Source organism: Planococcus citri, chromosome 4 (genome assembly GCF_950023065.1).
Source record: "Planococcus citri chromosome 4, ihPlaCitr1.1, whole genome shotgun sequence".
NCBI classification, from domain to species: Eukaryota; Metazoa; Arthropoda; class Insecta; order Hemiptera; family Pseudococcidae; genus Planococcus; species Planococcus citri.
The window spans coordinates 42,777,155-42,791,065 of record NC_088680.1 but is presented as its reverse complement, the minus strand read 5'-3'; the positions used below and the strand labels follow the sequence as shown (position 1 = coordinate 42,791,065).

At 34.5% G+C, this 13,911-nt stretch overlaps 1 protein-coding gene across 1 annotated transcript in view; it reads left to right on the top strand.

The window, feature by feature from the left end:
- The window catches only part of Pde9 (phosphodiesterase 9), a 92,165-nt gene that overhangs the window by 30,243 nt on the left and 48,011 nt on the right, over window positions 1–13,911 (top strand). Inside the window, exon 2 of the mRNA XM_065364769.1 lies at window positions 11,991–12,108. Coding sequence (XP_065220841.1) covers window positions 12,012–12,108 — 97 coding nt within the window. The 5' untranslated portion in view covers window positions 11,991–12,011. The remainder of the gene's footprint in view (window positions 1–11,990; window positions 12,109–13,911) is intronic.

Below are 13,911 nucleotides of genomic sequence, written 5' to 3'. Positions count from 1 at the left end.
GAGCATCGGTGTAGTAGGTAAGAGTTGCGAACTAATCAAAATCTGATTGCGGCCTAAAGTGGTTCAATATAATCGTCATTATCCGCGTTGTCGGTAACGAGGCGCGCACAATATTACACGAATATTTAGTCATCCGAGCAAACTTACCATAAGTAAGTAGCGTTCTCTCGGTGAACTTTACAGTTACGGGCGCCGCGCCAGAGAAGTAATTAAAACGTTTTGGAAAGTTCAAAACTTTATGAAACCTAAGAAAGTTTAGCCCGTTACCCGGAATCTGAGAACTGAACACCTGAAGGTTGCCCGTTTTTTTACCAACTTTACGTCGCCAAACAAGCCGAAAACATTTTATACTATTTTAAATGCAGCGAGGAGCGAGCAGCAAGCGCGTTCGAGTAGGAGGTAGCGTGGCGACGATCATTGTGGGTCGAGGGGGACAAGAGGGCGCGCACCGAAGCACACCACGCGAAACGTTCCACAATAAAAATTCATTCCTCTTCTCGTGCTACTATGTATACTGCTACTGTATGGTATGAACATTGAACCGATACGACGACTACGACGACGCCTCCTGCGAATAAAATTCCGTTCCGTTGGCTCACCTGTTGAATAGTTTTTTATTGCGGTAAACTTTGTTTTGAAATATTTCCCTTCGTTGATTTTACAAAGTACAAACTTTACCGCCATAAATTAGGCGCGCTGTACTACGACGACGCATCAGAGCCGCCGCGCCGTGCCAACTCGACTTGATTTTTCATCGTCAACAAACTAATGGGTTTTGATTTTCGTCGATGTAATTTGCGCTAAATTTACGGCTGCCGAGGGCTCCTACAGTCGTCCAATTAGCGCTGGCCAACGTGACAGATGCTGTATCAAATTCATCTCACGTGTCGTGACGTCTGCGCTGTGCTCGGTATATAGGTGTGTGTAATATGAGACATTTTTTACGGGGAAAATAAATTGAAGGTGACAATGGTGGAGGAAAACAAAAATGCAAAGAAGTTGCAAGATGCAGCAAAAGGTATCGGATGTTCTGCATTTATTCGAACTGTCTCTGAGCCTTAGTTCGCTCCTCGTTTCTACTGTTTTGAAATGAGTTAGTCAGCGTTTGAGGATGGAAGTTATATTAAATTTCGTATAACTGTTCCCTTCCTTTTGCCCTTCCACGATTCTAATATTTTCGAATCTGTGCTGCTTACCTTCTCAAAACAGTAGACATTAAGGAGGGAACTGAGGCTCTGAGAGAGTTTGAATGAGTGCTTTTTTCTTTCAATACTAAGTCCTTTATTTTCAAAAAGGTCAGAAAAACCTCATTTTTTTCAAATGTTCAAAATGTGGGTAATTTCTATTCAAAATTATTGAGCAATTAGAAATCTCAATTTTTCGTGTTTTGAACGTTAGAATGTTGCATAATATGGGGAAAGGGGCTCTTGGGGTGAAAACCCAAATTTTATCAAGACAGTCAAAAAGCGAAAAAAATTCAAAATTTATCGATTTTTGTTATTGGATATTTCCGTTGTTTTAAGTATATAGGTACATACTTGATTTTTCTGGTGGAAATTCTTGGGAAACTACGATTTTAATGACTTGAATCATCCGCTGGAGCCAATTTGAGGACAGAGCGAGGACCTACACTCTTTTTACTCAAGAGTAAAATGCGTAAAAAATTTTTACTTTGTAGTCACAAATTTTCAGAAATTCAAGTTTTTAAGTCTTATTCTGAAACATTGCGAACACCCCAAAGTTTTGATTTTCCGTGCCCTTCTTTAATAATGGAAACATTATGTTTAAAATGGACAGATTGGACACGATGCAGGTGTAATAGAGCCAATTCCTTCATAAAATCACTATTAGGCATCCCTGCCACACGAAGGAATTTCAGTAGTCTAATATTGGAAATCCTCAAAATGTCGTATTTCAGTACTTACCTTGTGTATGTATTTTGTGATTTTTATTAGCAATCAATTAATGAATGAATTTTGTTGTTTTTTTTTGTTTCAGGTGAGTAATGAATTTCAAACAAGAATATTTTAGGATGAGAAAATACTAAAAAAGTATGTAACTACCTTTCTACCTTTCATAAAATTGTTTATTATTTGTGAAAGTAAAACTATTCATCTTATCCCATATTCCTTCAAGCACCTACCTACCTACCTGGTCATACCAATTTTCAAAAACAAAACTGTTGATTCCCAAAAAAGGACACAATTGTAGATACTCCACAAGCTAGCTGCAGATTGAATTATTCTTTTTCAGTAATCTCTGAAATATTGAAATACGTTCGTCGAGAATTGAATTTCCTCCTGTGAAAATTTCTTTTTTGTTTTTTCCCGCCCCAACCATCCATCAAAAGTTGTTGGCTTTCATCAGAAAAAAAATCCCTGAACATTTCTGCTCTCCAACACAAGATTCATGAAGCCCCTCAAGTTGAAAAAAATTAAAAGTTGAAAAATTTCATCAATTAAAAATGTTTTTTTTTGAGGGGGAAGGGTCAGAATTCTTCCAACAATACTGTTTTCAAAAACAGTCTCTCACATTCTTGCAAGCTCTTTTGACCTTATGTATGCAGGGTGCCTAACAGTCCTTTCGATCCAGAAGGCCAGGAAAAGTTTGTCTTTTTGTCTATGGACGTCCTTCTTTTTGCCTGAAGGTCTTTCTGTTTTCCAAATTTTCAAATAATTCTGTCATTTAATCAAAATTGAGCGAAAAATGAAAACTTGAGTTTTTCATTTTTTGTTTTTAACATCAAAATAATTAGGTAAAGGTATGTACCTACTTGATAGCAAAAAATTAAATATTTTATTGATGAAAACCAATACCTAGGTTATTTCTATTCTTTGATGTATTTCTTTGATTTTTTTTTGGAAATTTTTTGAAAATGAATCGGGGGGGGAAGGTGGTGATTATCAGATTTTGAAAATGTCCTTCCAAAACATCCTTTCAAGGTCCCTCTTTTTAGTTTTCAGATATTGTTAAGACACCCTGGTGTAGGCATTTAAATCTGGAAAACCTTCCAAAAAATGAAATAAATTAAAGTTTTCAGAATGTTTTTGAAATGTTTTCAATTTTATGTAAAAATTCTGCTAAAAAGCCCAGTTTTCATGAAAGAAATCACCTCGGTTCTTTCTTCAAACAGTGCTGGCCAAATTAATTGGCGGAGCTTTAACAATCAAATTTTCGAATTTGCCGAACTTGACCGAAAGCCTCGCTCTTGGTTTTCAATTTGATTTCAGTTCATTGTTTCGATTAAGTTTTTTCACGATCAATTTCGTTTTCAAATCAATTTAATTTTTTTGTTTCAATTTAGTTTTTTCTAGATCGATTTAATTTCTATCTAGAATTTCAAGGTTTTGTTTTTCCATTGTTTTTTATGGCCAATTTCGGTTGTAATTTTTTTTTTTTATTTCGAGGTTGTAAAGATACTTTAATATTTTTTTGGTTTTTACCTATTTTGAGATTTTTTGATTTTTTTACCACATTGATTTTTTTTAAGCTCTAAGAACTGGATAGGAGGATTGTGGGTCTCAAATTCTTTTAAAGCTGCGACAGCTTACTTAGGTATTTAAAGAATCTTCGATTTATGAATAAAACTGAAGCAAGTAGTAAATACTCTGTTTCGGGGCATGAAAAGCATTGAATTGGACTGCGGATTTGAGTTATCTTAAATTTTTCAACTTTTTTGATGTGTTTCACAATATTCTTTTAAACAGGAAAGAAGTCAGCTCCGAACAAAAAGTACAAAAATTAATTAAATAGCGAATTTTCAAATTCTAAAACATTTTAAACCCCTCCTCAATTGTCGAATCAAGGGACATTTTCCCGTTTTAAAATTTTTTGGCGCACTCTAACCTTAAATGGGCTCTGTGGTCTGTGAAGTCAAAATTAATCTCTGATGGTCGACTTTTTGTGCATTTATATTTTTTTATTTTTGGACCAAAGAAGTCAGTGCGACGCAAAATATTAAAAAATTATCGCGAATTACATTGAAAAATTGACTTCTTCCCCTCTCTCTTCTCCATTTTTTTGGTAGCGGATGCTGGAAAAATCAAGAAAATTGGGAAAATTCCATGTCTAGCAGATTTTCCTTGTAAAACAATTGCCATAAAAAAACAAAAAAAAGAGACTTTTACGAAAAATAATTTCCACAGTTCTCCTTGACCTGGCTTTTATGAAGTAATTTGAGGAGACATTGGATTTTTTAAAAACATTTTTAGTTCTGATGAGAATAGTTCGAAGTAACCCAATTTTTACGATAAAATCTCGTTCAACCCCCCCTCCCCTTCTCCCTCCTCACCAATCACAATAATATTTTTCATTTTAAAATATTTTTTCGATCCACGTCTGCGAAGTCCCCATATGAGGGGATGAATATTGTTCAAAGACAAAGACAGGTTTTTTCTTTTTAGAAGAATTTCGACCAGAAACGAAATTTTTTTTTTGTTTTCTTAATATTGAATATCTGTTTTGGTGATTTTGTAAACGTGATCTGATTAACATTTGCCAGAAAATATTGGTGGCTAGGTACTTCTCGTGTTCTCAATTTAAAAATTCTAAAGATTGCAAAAAAAAAAAATATTTTTCTTGTTATCTACGGAATGTGGGTATTTTTGTAATTTTGAGATATTTATTCCAATTCAGCAAAAATCTTACTTTTTTCTGATTTTCAACCAACTAAATATTGCAGAAGAACTTCCCCATTTATGGCGGTTCATTCACCTCGAATAATTTTTCAATTAGACGAGAAAAGATAATATAAACCTCATTTTCGAACTACGCTTCTCATTTGAACTTTGTAACCTTGCTGGGGAATCAGTAGGTAGGCGAAAATCCTCGAAACATTTTCAACTTGTAATCTGCTTAAAATTCGTGTAAATACGAAGCATAGAATACAGTGTTTCGACGATGAATTTTTTCCTCCAGTCTTGCCTCTCTGCTCCCGCCGCCGCCACGTCCTCATAATACTCCCGTGATTGAACATTCTAATGAAAATTTATTCTTCGGATGTATGTACCAGAGATAAGGTACCTCAACCTACAATATAATGTATTATAGGTATCGGTTCTTATTCTTAAATACGAGAAAACCACTTTCAAAAAAGATACACGATGATTGAAACGTGAAAAAATTTTTACAACTTTTGTACACTCACACACAAGTATCATATTAATTTAGTTGTTCCAGTTCGAGGATGTTTTTTTTCAAGTTCGAATTTTGCCAGCTTTTGAAATCAAATTGCATTTGAATCTCGAATCGATGCCGACGCGGTGTGGAGGTGGTTTGGCGCGTTCGTGAAATAGCTTTACTTTTATAACAAATTCTTCTCATCCCCGGTTTCTGCTTCTCGCTCGCACCCCGTATCTGTTGTCTAAATCCGTATAAATTCCATATAAATCTGTCGAATAGTTTCTCCATATACACTCGTATACAGTGTGTTCCAAAAGTTTCAATCAGTTCAATGTGTTCAAAAAAAAATTTGTTTACTGATGAAGATAACGAAGAGGTTCGAATTATTTTGAATTTCTGATGAGAGTGCCATGGACAGGGTTTTATTTGGCTTTAGTCAACAGTATTTGAATTTCATTTCTGTTTGATACACTTCACCTTCTTTATCTCGATAAAAATTGGGGCAATATTTTGAAGACATGTGTCGAGACTTCTTGGACATCCTGTATACCTATAAGCTTACGAAACAAGGACAAAAAAAAAATCAAAACCTAGCGTCGATTCACGATGAAACAGCAAAGAGTAATATATTTTTGATACATAAAGTGTATGTGCAGGCGAAGTGTACACGACGGTGGAGGTTTTTTTTCATTCGATAAATCTCGATTTAAATTGATTGAATTTTTTCGCTCCGGTCGGATGTAAATTTCGTACCGTTGGTTGATGAATTTTACGGAGACGAGCTCGCTGGCGAGTATTTTTTATTGTTTAATCAGATACTTTCGAAATTAAGGTCTATACTACGTCAGAAAGAACGCACGTTATTTTTCACGCATGTGGAAGCTTTATATTCATCTTTTTTCTTTTTTTTTTTACTATCGACTTCTACTTGGCATTCGGATATTTTTTTCTATATTTTTGGGTTTTCTCGATTTGAAATTCCGATCGCTCCCTCGAGGTTGCAAATGCTATTTATTACAAGGCGACAAAAATATATAACCGCGTCAACAGATGTCTCCGATATCAAATTACAATAAAGAAGGCGAAAAATCCAACAATGTATAACGCAGCATCATATTCGAAACCACTTCTCGCGTCGTGTGACGTAAAACATCAACCGAAACGATTTCCATTAAGGGTGAGAAGCAGCAGAAGAAAAAAAAACAGCCAAGACGAAAAAACAATCGAATAGGGAGGTATACGATTTCGTATACTTGGTCTCGGAAAACGCCAATCTTATAAATATCAATTGTAAATTACATACGTATACAAATCGGGCTAAAAATTGCCAACTTGTGTTGTTTTTTCTCTCGCTAGCCTTTTTTTTATTACACCAGCGAGCTTCTGCTTTGTATCTCTAAGTATATGGCGAAAAACGACGCTTATTTGGAAATAATTTGCGAAAAAAACAGCGCGTTGCTTGCGCAATAATCGTGCTCGTATTTTATTCGATTGTTTTTTATCGTTTTGAAAAAGACGAATACAATTTCATTAGTTGCTCGGATGCGATTATAATGTGAAAATATTGCTTTTGCAATGTCGACGTATTTGAGACAACGACTAGAGCTGTTTTTCCGGGTTTTTGCTTTTTTTTTTGTTGGCAAAAGAACAAAGTCAAAATGTATACGCTAATAAGGTAAACATCTCGGTTACCGGATGTGTACAGTACACGCTGTTGTGCTAATTTATCCGTCCATACGTCCGTCTGTCCGGCCAAATGTATTCTATAAAAATACCATTTCGACGAGTTACGTTTGATTGATTCGTTTACCTTTCACGTTTTCCTACTTTACGTCGTCGTCGTATTTTTCTTGCTTCTTTTATGTAAATCAAACCCAAACCTACCTATCGAAAATCTCACCTGTCACCGCGTGAGTTTATCCTGACAGCTCGATACAGCTAGCAGGTTTTTCTTCGCTCAGGTTTACCTTATATATATCTTCACCTTTATACCCAGCCCTTGCACTACTTAAGGTGTGTGACATTTACCACCGCGTGTATCGTCAATGTGTTTACTCAAGAAGAATATCCCACTGATGTGTGGGGATATGCGATCTTGGTATTATTAATACGAGAAGAACGACGTCAAAAGCAGTCTCTAATTATTAAAGGATTAGCCAGGATTTCTGGTGAACGAATATGATTCGCGATCGATGCGGCCAACTTTATAATTGTTTGCATATAACATGATCACGAGTTGTATGTACTTACAGTTTATTGGCAAAAACCATACCCACAAGTTGAGGGAGTAATGCGATGGTTTTGCTTACAGTCAATTTGTAGCATGGTGTGCCATACCCATAACTATCGTACATATTATAATGGAGAATCGATGGTCGATTTTTGGGTTTCTTTTTTATTCGTATTTTATAGTAGAGAAGAAATAGTCACCGGTGAATTTACTAACTGACTGCCTGACTGACTGACTGACCGGTTGTTTGGCTGGACATGATACGTATCCCAAATGGGAAAACTCGTTCAAATTTTTCCGGTATAAGTAATTTATCATGGAGTGCAACTTTGAAAATATTGATTTTCTGAAGGTCTTTCGCATTGAGGGAAAGAAATGGAATGCAAATAATATTTTGCATATTTTTTTTTCAACTTTGGAGAGTTTTTTTTGGAATGAGAAAAACTTTGATTTTTGACCTTTTGTAGTTTTACCTCTCTGAGGCCTTTTCGTTCCATATTCTTTATGGAGAGGAATGCTCATGTGGAGAAATTGAGGGTTACACAGGGACTTGAATTTTTTTCCATAATAATAAAAAATTAAATAAATTGATGAAAAATTCAAATTCCTGGTAATTACACCAAGAAATATCGTTTCTATAGTCACGTTTTGAACATATCCATCCACGTTTATAGTCTCATACTTTGATAATAGGGCGCAAAATAGGTACTTGGGACCTATTACTCGTATTTTATGGGGAACTAAATTTTTCGAGAAGCTGTATAAAATCTCTAAAAATTGAATTGAGCAACTGGAACTCTGACAAAGGAACTATTGAAGTGTCCTCTATCGATTTGAGCAGGACTGCGATTTTTGGAATGAGCGTAGATAGTTTGAAACCTTTCAAACTGATGGTTTTTGCTTTGAAAAAATCTATTTATTCAGTAAAATCAATACCTCTGAACTCTGAACCGAAATTCATCATCATTTTGGTTCATGCATAGAGCCTCCAGCATGGCTTTCGATTTCTCCAGAATTTTTAAATAGGTTCAGATAACGCTTAAATTCATTAGAGCAGTCAAAAATCAAGTTGTGGTTTATTGTCGACCTGTTCAACGATTTATCCACATTTGAGCCAATTTCAAAGCAGTCACCTCGAGTGTGTTTTTTTGAAACTATCATTTTATTTATTGAAAAAAAAACCAATCAGAATGTGCCGGTCAAAAAAAATATTCTCGAAGAGTTCGCTTGGAAATTGGTACCAATTTGAATAAACTCGTCGAACTATTTGAGAATAAGCCATAACTCAATTTGTTGCTGCCCAAAGTAATTTCTACGTCTTCTGGAGAATTTGAAAAACTCTGGAGAAATGTAAAATCGCATCCAAAGCTTCAGAAAGGCTTGAAATGTTGAAACTTGGATTCGGAAAGTTTTTATACAGCCATTTCAAGGTGTCTACAGGTATAGTGATTTTGAAAGTCGGTAGGGAAAGTAATGAAAAAGTAGTGATTCTTAGCAAGTTTGCTTGAAAGGTAGTGAAAAATGAAAAATTTGAAAAACCAAGTGCCAAAGTTCATTGGAACAGTTCTTCATAAAATTTTTTGGAAAATTGGAATTTTCAAAAAAAAAATTAGGGAGACTTCAAAATGGCTTAAGACTATTTATTTTCTAGTCGACTCAGGTTCTTAAAAATTTCTCCAATGCAGTTTCCCGGATGAAAAAATCTCGAATTGCCATTTTTCCGAATGATGAATTTCATGAATAAAAAAATGCTCAAAAAATCGACGACTCTTTCCCCCCTCTTTCTTCATCTGAAAAGCCTGTTTGCCGAAATGGATGAGAAAGTCTTGTTTTTTTTTGGGGGGGGGGAGGGATTGCCAAAAACGTATACTTTTTTGACAAAATATAGGTGCCAAAAATTTCTGTTTTGTAGGTACCTAAGTCAAAGTTTTTAAACGTACTGTTTTTTTTTACCAAAATTACTAAAAAAAATGCTGTTTTTTTTGCCAAAACCGCCCTCAAGCCTCACTTTTTGGTCATAATCGTCAGAAAGATCTTTTTTTTGCCAATTTGTTATTTGTTGTTTTTCAATTGTTTTTTTTTTTAATTTGCTTATTTTTCGAGATCGTTCATTTTTAAATTTATTTTTAATACGTACATACACTACATACGAGAAATTGTAACAACTTGAATAAATGTAGCGATGGTTTTATAATCATTGAGTCAATTTCAACTCAAAACTAAAAAGAAATGAAAAAAAAAATGAAAAAAACCGATTTTTTTGGTGTGCGGGGGAGAGGGGGATTCCGAAAGGTAGTGGAAAAGTAGTGATTTTTGGTCAAAAAATTTCTGTAGACACCCTGCATTGGTGCCAAAAATTTCCCTACGAACAAAATTTTGTTTAAAACCTTTTTTCTAATAAACATGCTAATCAAAAAAACTTATTGTGGGGTTCCGCTTGAAAATTGCTCAAGTGAGGATAAAATCATTGAATAGGCCGAGAATAAGCACATTTCAATTTTAAGCTGCCTTAATCAATTTTCATGCTTTCTGGAGAACTCCGAAAATTCTGGAGGATTCGAAAATATTCGGTTGGGAGGAGTTGATAATTGGTATTAGTTTCAGTAATAATTTTCATCATTTTCACTGTTTGATTACTTTTTTCTTGTGTTTCTTAAAAAGAAAAAAAAAACATCATCATTCATCTTCACAAGTAGGTATAGCAAGTATATTTTGAATTTTCAAGAATTTGCCAAAAATCAAAAAATCAATTTAGGTGGGTAAAATTTTGGTTTTTGGGCTTTCAGACCATGCTCTTTTAAAAAGTCGCCGTCTCATTCAAATCAGAGTTGAACATTCGGTCGTTCGCATGAAAATTTAGCTGAACAAATCCACAGTTTTGCATGTGAAAAGTCGAAACTTTGGAAACGATGGTTTTCAAAGACACTGATTTAGTTTTTGAACCCCATAACCCAAAATAAGTCACAAGAGGGAAGTACAAAATTGAAAATTTTCAACAAAAAAAATTATCTACAATTTATGATATCAAAATTATGGATTTGAGGGCGCAGAATTAATTTTTGAAGACCATTTGACCTCAAACCCCAAAATGAGTCTCTAAATAAAGATAGAAACAAAACCGAAAATTTTCAAAAATTGCAACATTGTGCATTGGGCTAAAATGTAAGTTTTTGAGGATACAGAATTCATTTTTGAAGACCACTACTTGACCTTAAACTTCAAAATAGGCTTCAAAGGGGAGATATGGAACCAATAATTTTCTAAAAAATCAATATTGATTCGAAATTTGTTGTTTTGAAAATGTAGAATTCATTTTTGAAGATCATTTGACCTCCAAAAATGAGCTCTCAGAGTGAGGTGCAAACCTAAAATTCTCAAAAAAAATACAATTGCGGAATGAATTTTACTCTGGATTATTTTTGATCTGTGGGATAAAGGGATGATAAAATTGAAACCAACGTCTTCAAAAACTTATCATTTATTGTTGCATTTAAAAGAACATTCAAGTTTCATACCCCCTCCCCTCCCCCTTTTTTTGAAGTTATTTTTGACCTACAAAACAAATGGCTGATGAAATTGAAATCAGCGTCCTCAAAATCCTACGATTCGATGCCAATAGTATATTTTATCATCAATATACATATTTGAATTTTTTTCCTCCTGCCCCCTTCTCCTGGTGGGCTGTGATCAATTTATATGTTCAATGTCTGGATTACTGTGGAAAGTTTGAATCCCTGTAAGACTTTCAATTTTTCTATAGAACTGCTGATGTGCGTCCTGATTTCTGAGTAATTATTGATGCAAAGTTTCATGCTTAAAAATGGTCATTTTTCAGTATTTTGAAATGGTATGAGGATAGGCGGATTCTGCGCCAGGAGTTTTCGTTTGTCTTCAAAATAAGCACACAATATCACAAAATATATTTTCCATTTTATTTACAATATTTCCTCTTCACGTCGAACCTAAGAAGCTCGTGATAAGTTCCCTATTCTCCGATGAAAAAGTTTCATTTGGAAGAATTAGCACGTACTTTTTGCTGAATAGCACAAAGGTGAGATTTACTGTTACGCGAATTGAAATAACACGATAGAATTCTTATAGCTTTATACGCGAGTTTAAAATTATCCCATGGCGTAGTCGCGAAATACAATTATTTACGAAAGTTTTTGTTTCATTGTTATATACGCGATACCGCAACATTGTATAAGGTCTTTGAACTTGTTTAAATTTTCAATCGAACGTGGTTTCGTAATTTGAAACTGTATTGTTTCGAGATGCAGATACCAGTGTTGAGTCGGGTATATGGGAAAAATTACCATTTTAGATTTTTAGGGAGGCGTCGTTGTCGTCTTCGTCGTCGTTGTCGCTGTTGTTGGCTCATTTCAAGTTATACGAGTTAATTTCCTTTACTATGAGGTGGTTTCTTGCGGTAGGTTTGTCGTTTTCTCGAGTATTTAAATGTTTTGTTGAAAAGGATAGATGCCGAATGATTCATGGGAGATGTTTTATTAATGTTACTCGCATTTATCTTTCATTGTTTTGTACTTGGGTCGTTTAAAGTGTGCAGTATAGTCTCGGATTTATATGTATATTTTTATACGATACACGATTTCTGAAGTTGTTGCTCTGTTTTGTGCAGGTTGGCTACAATGACAGTGGAATGGCTGGTGAAAATGACGTTTGTTTCGTGACAGAAGACGGACAGACGATACAATCAATAATTATACCAAAATCCTGCTCGATTGAACAATTTTTTGGTGAGTAGGATTTTTGTTTTGATTTATTGATAGTTTTGAAGTATAAGAACTCAAAATCGTTGAAAATTGTTCATCTCACTAGTTAGATAAGATATTTTTCGTTCCTCAATTAGCGAGAAGGAGATGATTCAGTGGATTGCTCTATTCATAAAGAAAAAAAAATATCGATCAACATTCGATTTTATACGATGATTGGATGAATCCTGTAATTCTATTATTGTAATTTAGACACGAAATCGAGGCGCATTGTTAACGCTTTCAAAACCGCTGTGATAAGCTTTTAGACCCTCATTAAACTAGGCCGTAGCGATTTAATTAATTCGAATCGTACCTCGAAACTTTACGAATTATCGGATGTTTTGTCGAAATTAATATCGTCCATGGTAGTGTTTCTCGTTGCTGAGAAATTAAACTGGTATCGATTTATTTTTATTTCTATCTAGTGCGCCATATGCAGTTGACGTAGTTGAAGTAAAATTTTAGTGTTAAGAAAAACTTACGATGGGTTTCTAGATTTGTTTCATATGTGCAATAGTTGAACTTTCCTTATTGAGAACAAGCACTAACTAACAAAATATCAAAAAAAAAATAAATCCAAATTTTTTAATTAAAAAAAAAAGAATAAAATTAAAAATCAGCTGCTTTTTCAACTCCATTAAATTTGACGATTTTTTAAACAAAATTTGCGGATTTTCGACCTTTTCGCATGGGAATTCTATATTTCCAAAAAAGACGACAAAAAGATCGCTAGCTGCGGGAATATACGAAAAAGCAGCGCCAGCGCAACAGTAATTGAAAGATATAAAAATTACACGCGTGCGAGTGAAGCGTGTAAACATCTCGAGATTGCAATCAGTTCGATAACTCGTATGTGTAAAAGGTGAGAAATTGCGTAATCGAATTTTTTTCCCAATAAACTGACGGTGGCGGCGGAAAAAAGCTGGAAATTTTCTACAATATCTTTTATGTACGAGACGGAGGTAGATATTGTCGTAGAATCAGCGATGACGAGCCAGGGTAAACAAATATATACGTAGGGCATTTGAAGTAATCCCAGATTGGTTGTTTTTCTAAGCTATATATGATCGTATGGTTCTGCGACTCAGCATGTTTGCGTTGTTCATTCTTCTTTATCCGCACCAGCTTTTCTCCCCTCCACCTCGTTATAATATGTATTTTCTTTGGGAAGAGGAAAAAATTGAAAATTCCGCCTATTACGTTTCCTAAATCTCGAATTTGTATCGAAGTTTGGTGAAACTTTTCACTTCGGGTATTTCTGTCTGGCAATTTTACGAGAAATCGAAAATTGCTGTTACATACGCTATTGAATGGGAAAAGGAGGGGGGTTCTTCGTCGAAGGAGATGGTGTTGGGCTGTGGAATGGAGAATTGGTCTTTTACACGAAGTTCTGGTGAAAAAGTATACAGGGTGTCTCAATGTCAATTTTCAACAAAAAAAATTTATTCGATAAAATTAAGTTTGTTAATTTTTGCTAATTGATCTGTGTTGAACTTTTTGGCATTTGCTAAAAAATTTTCAGCAACAAAATTTTTGAGAAAAAATTAGTCACAGTCTTCGGGTGGGAATGGGGGATTTTTCATTTCTTCGTGTATGGCCCTTGGTTTTTTTCAAAAAACAATATTTTTGAAATGAAATAACTCAGATTTTTCTCAACAATTGATTCGAGTTGAACTTTCTTGCTTTTGTTCAAAATCTCTCAAAAACATCCGAGTTGAAATGAACATTCTTTTTTTTTTTTTTTTGAAACCTCACGTGTGAGCCACCCTGTACTAAACTGTACAA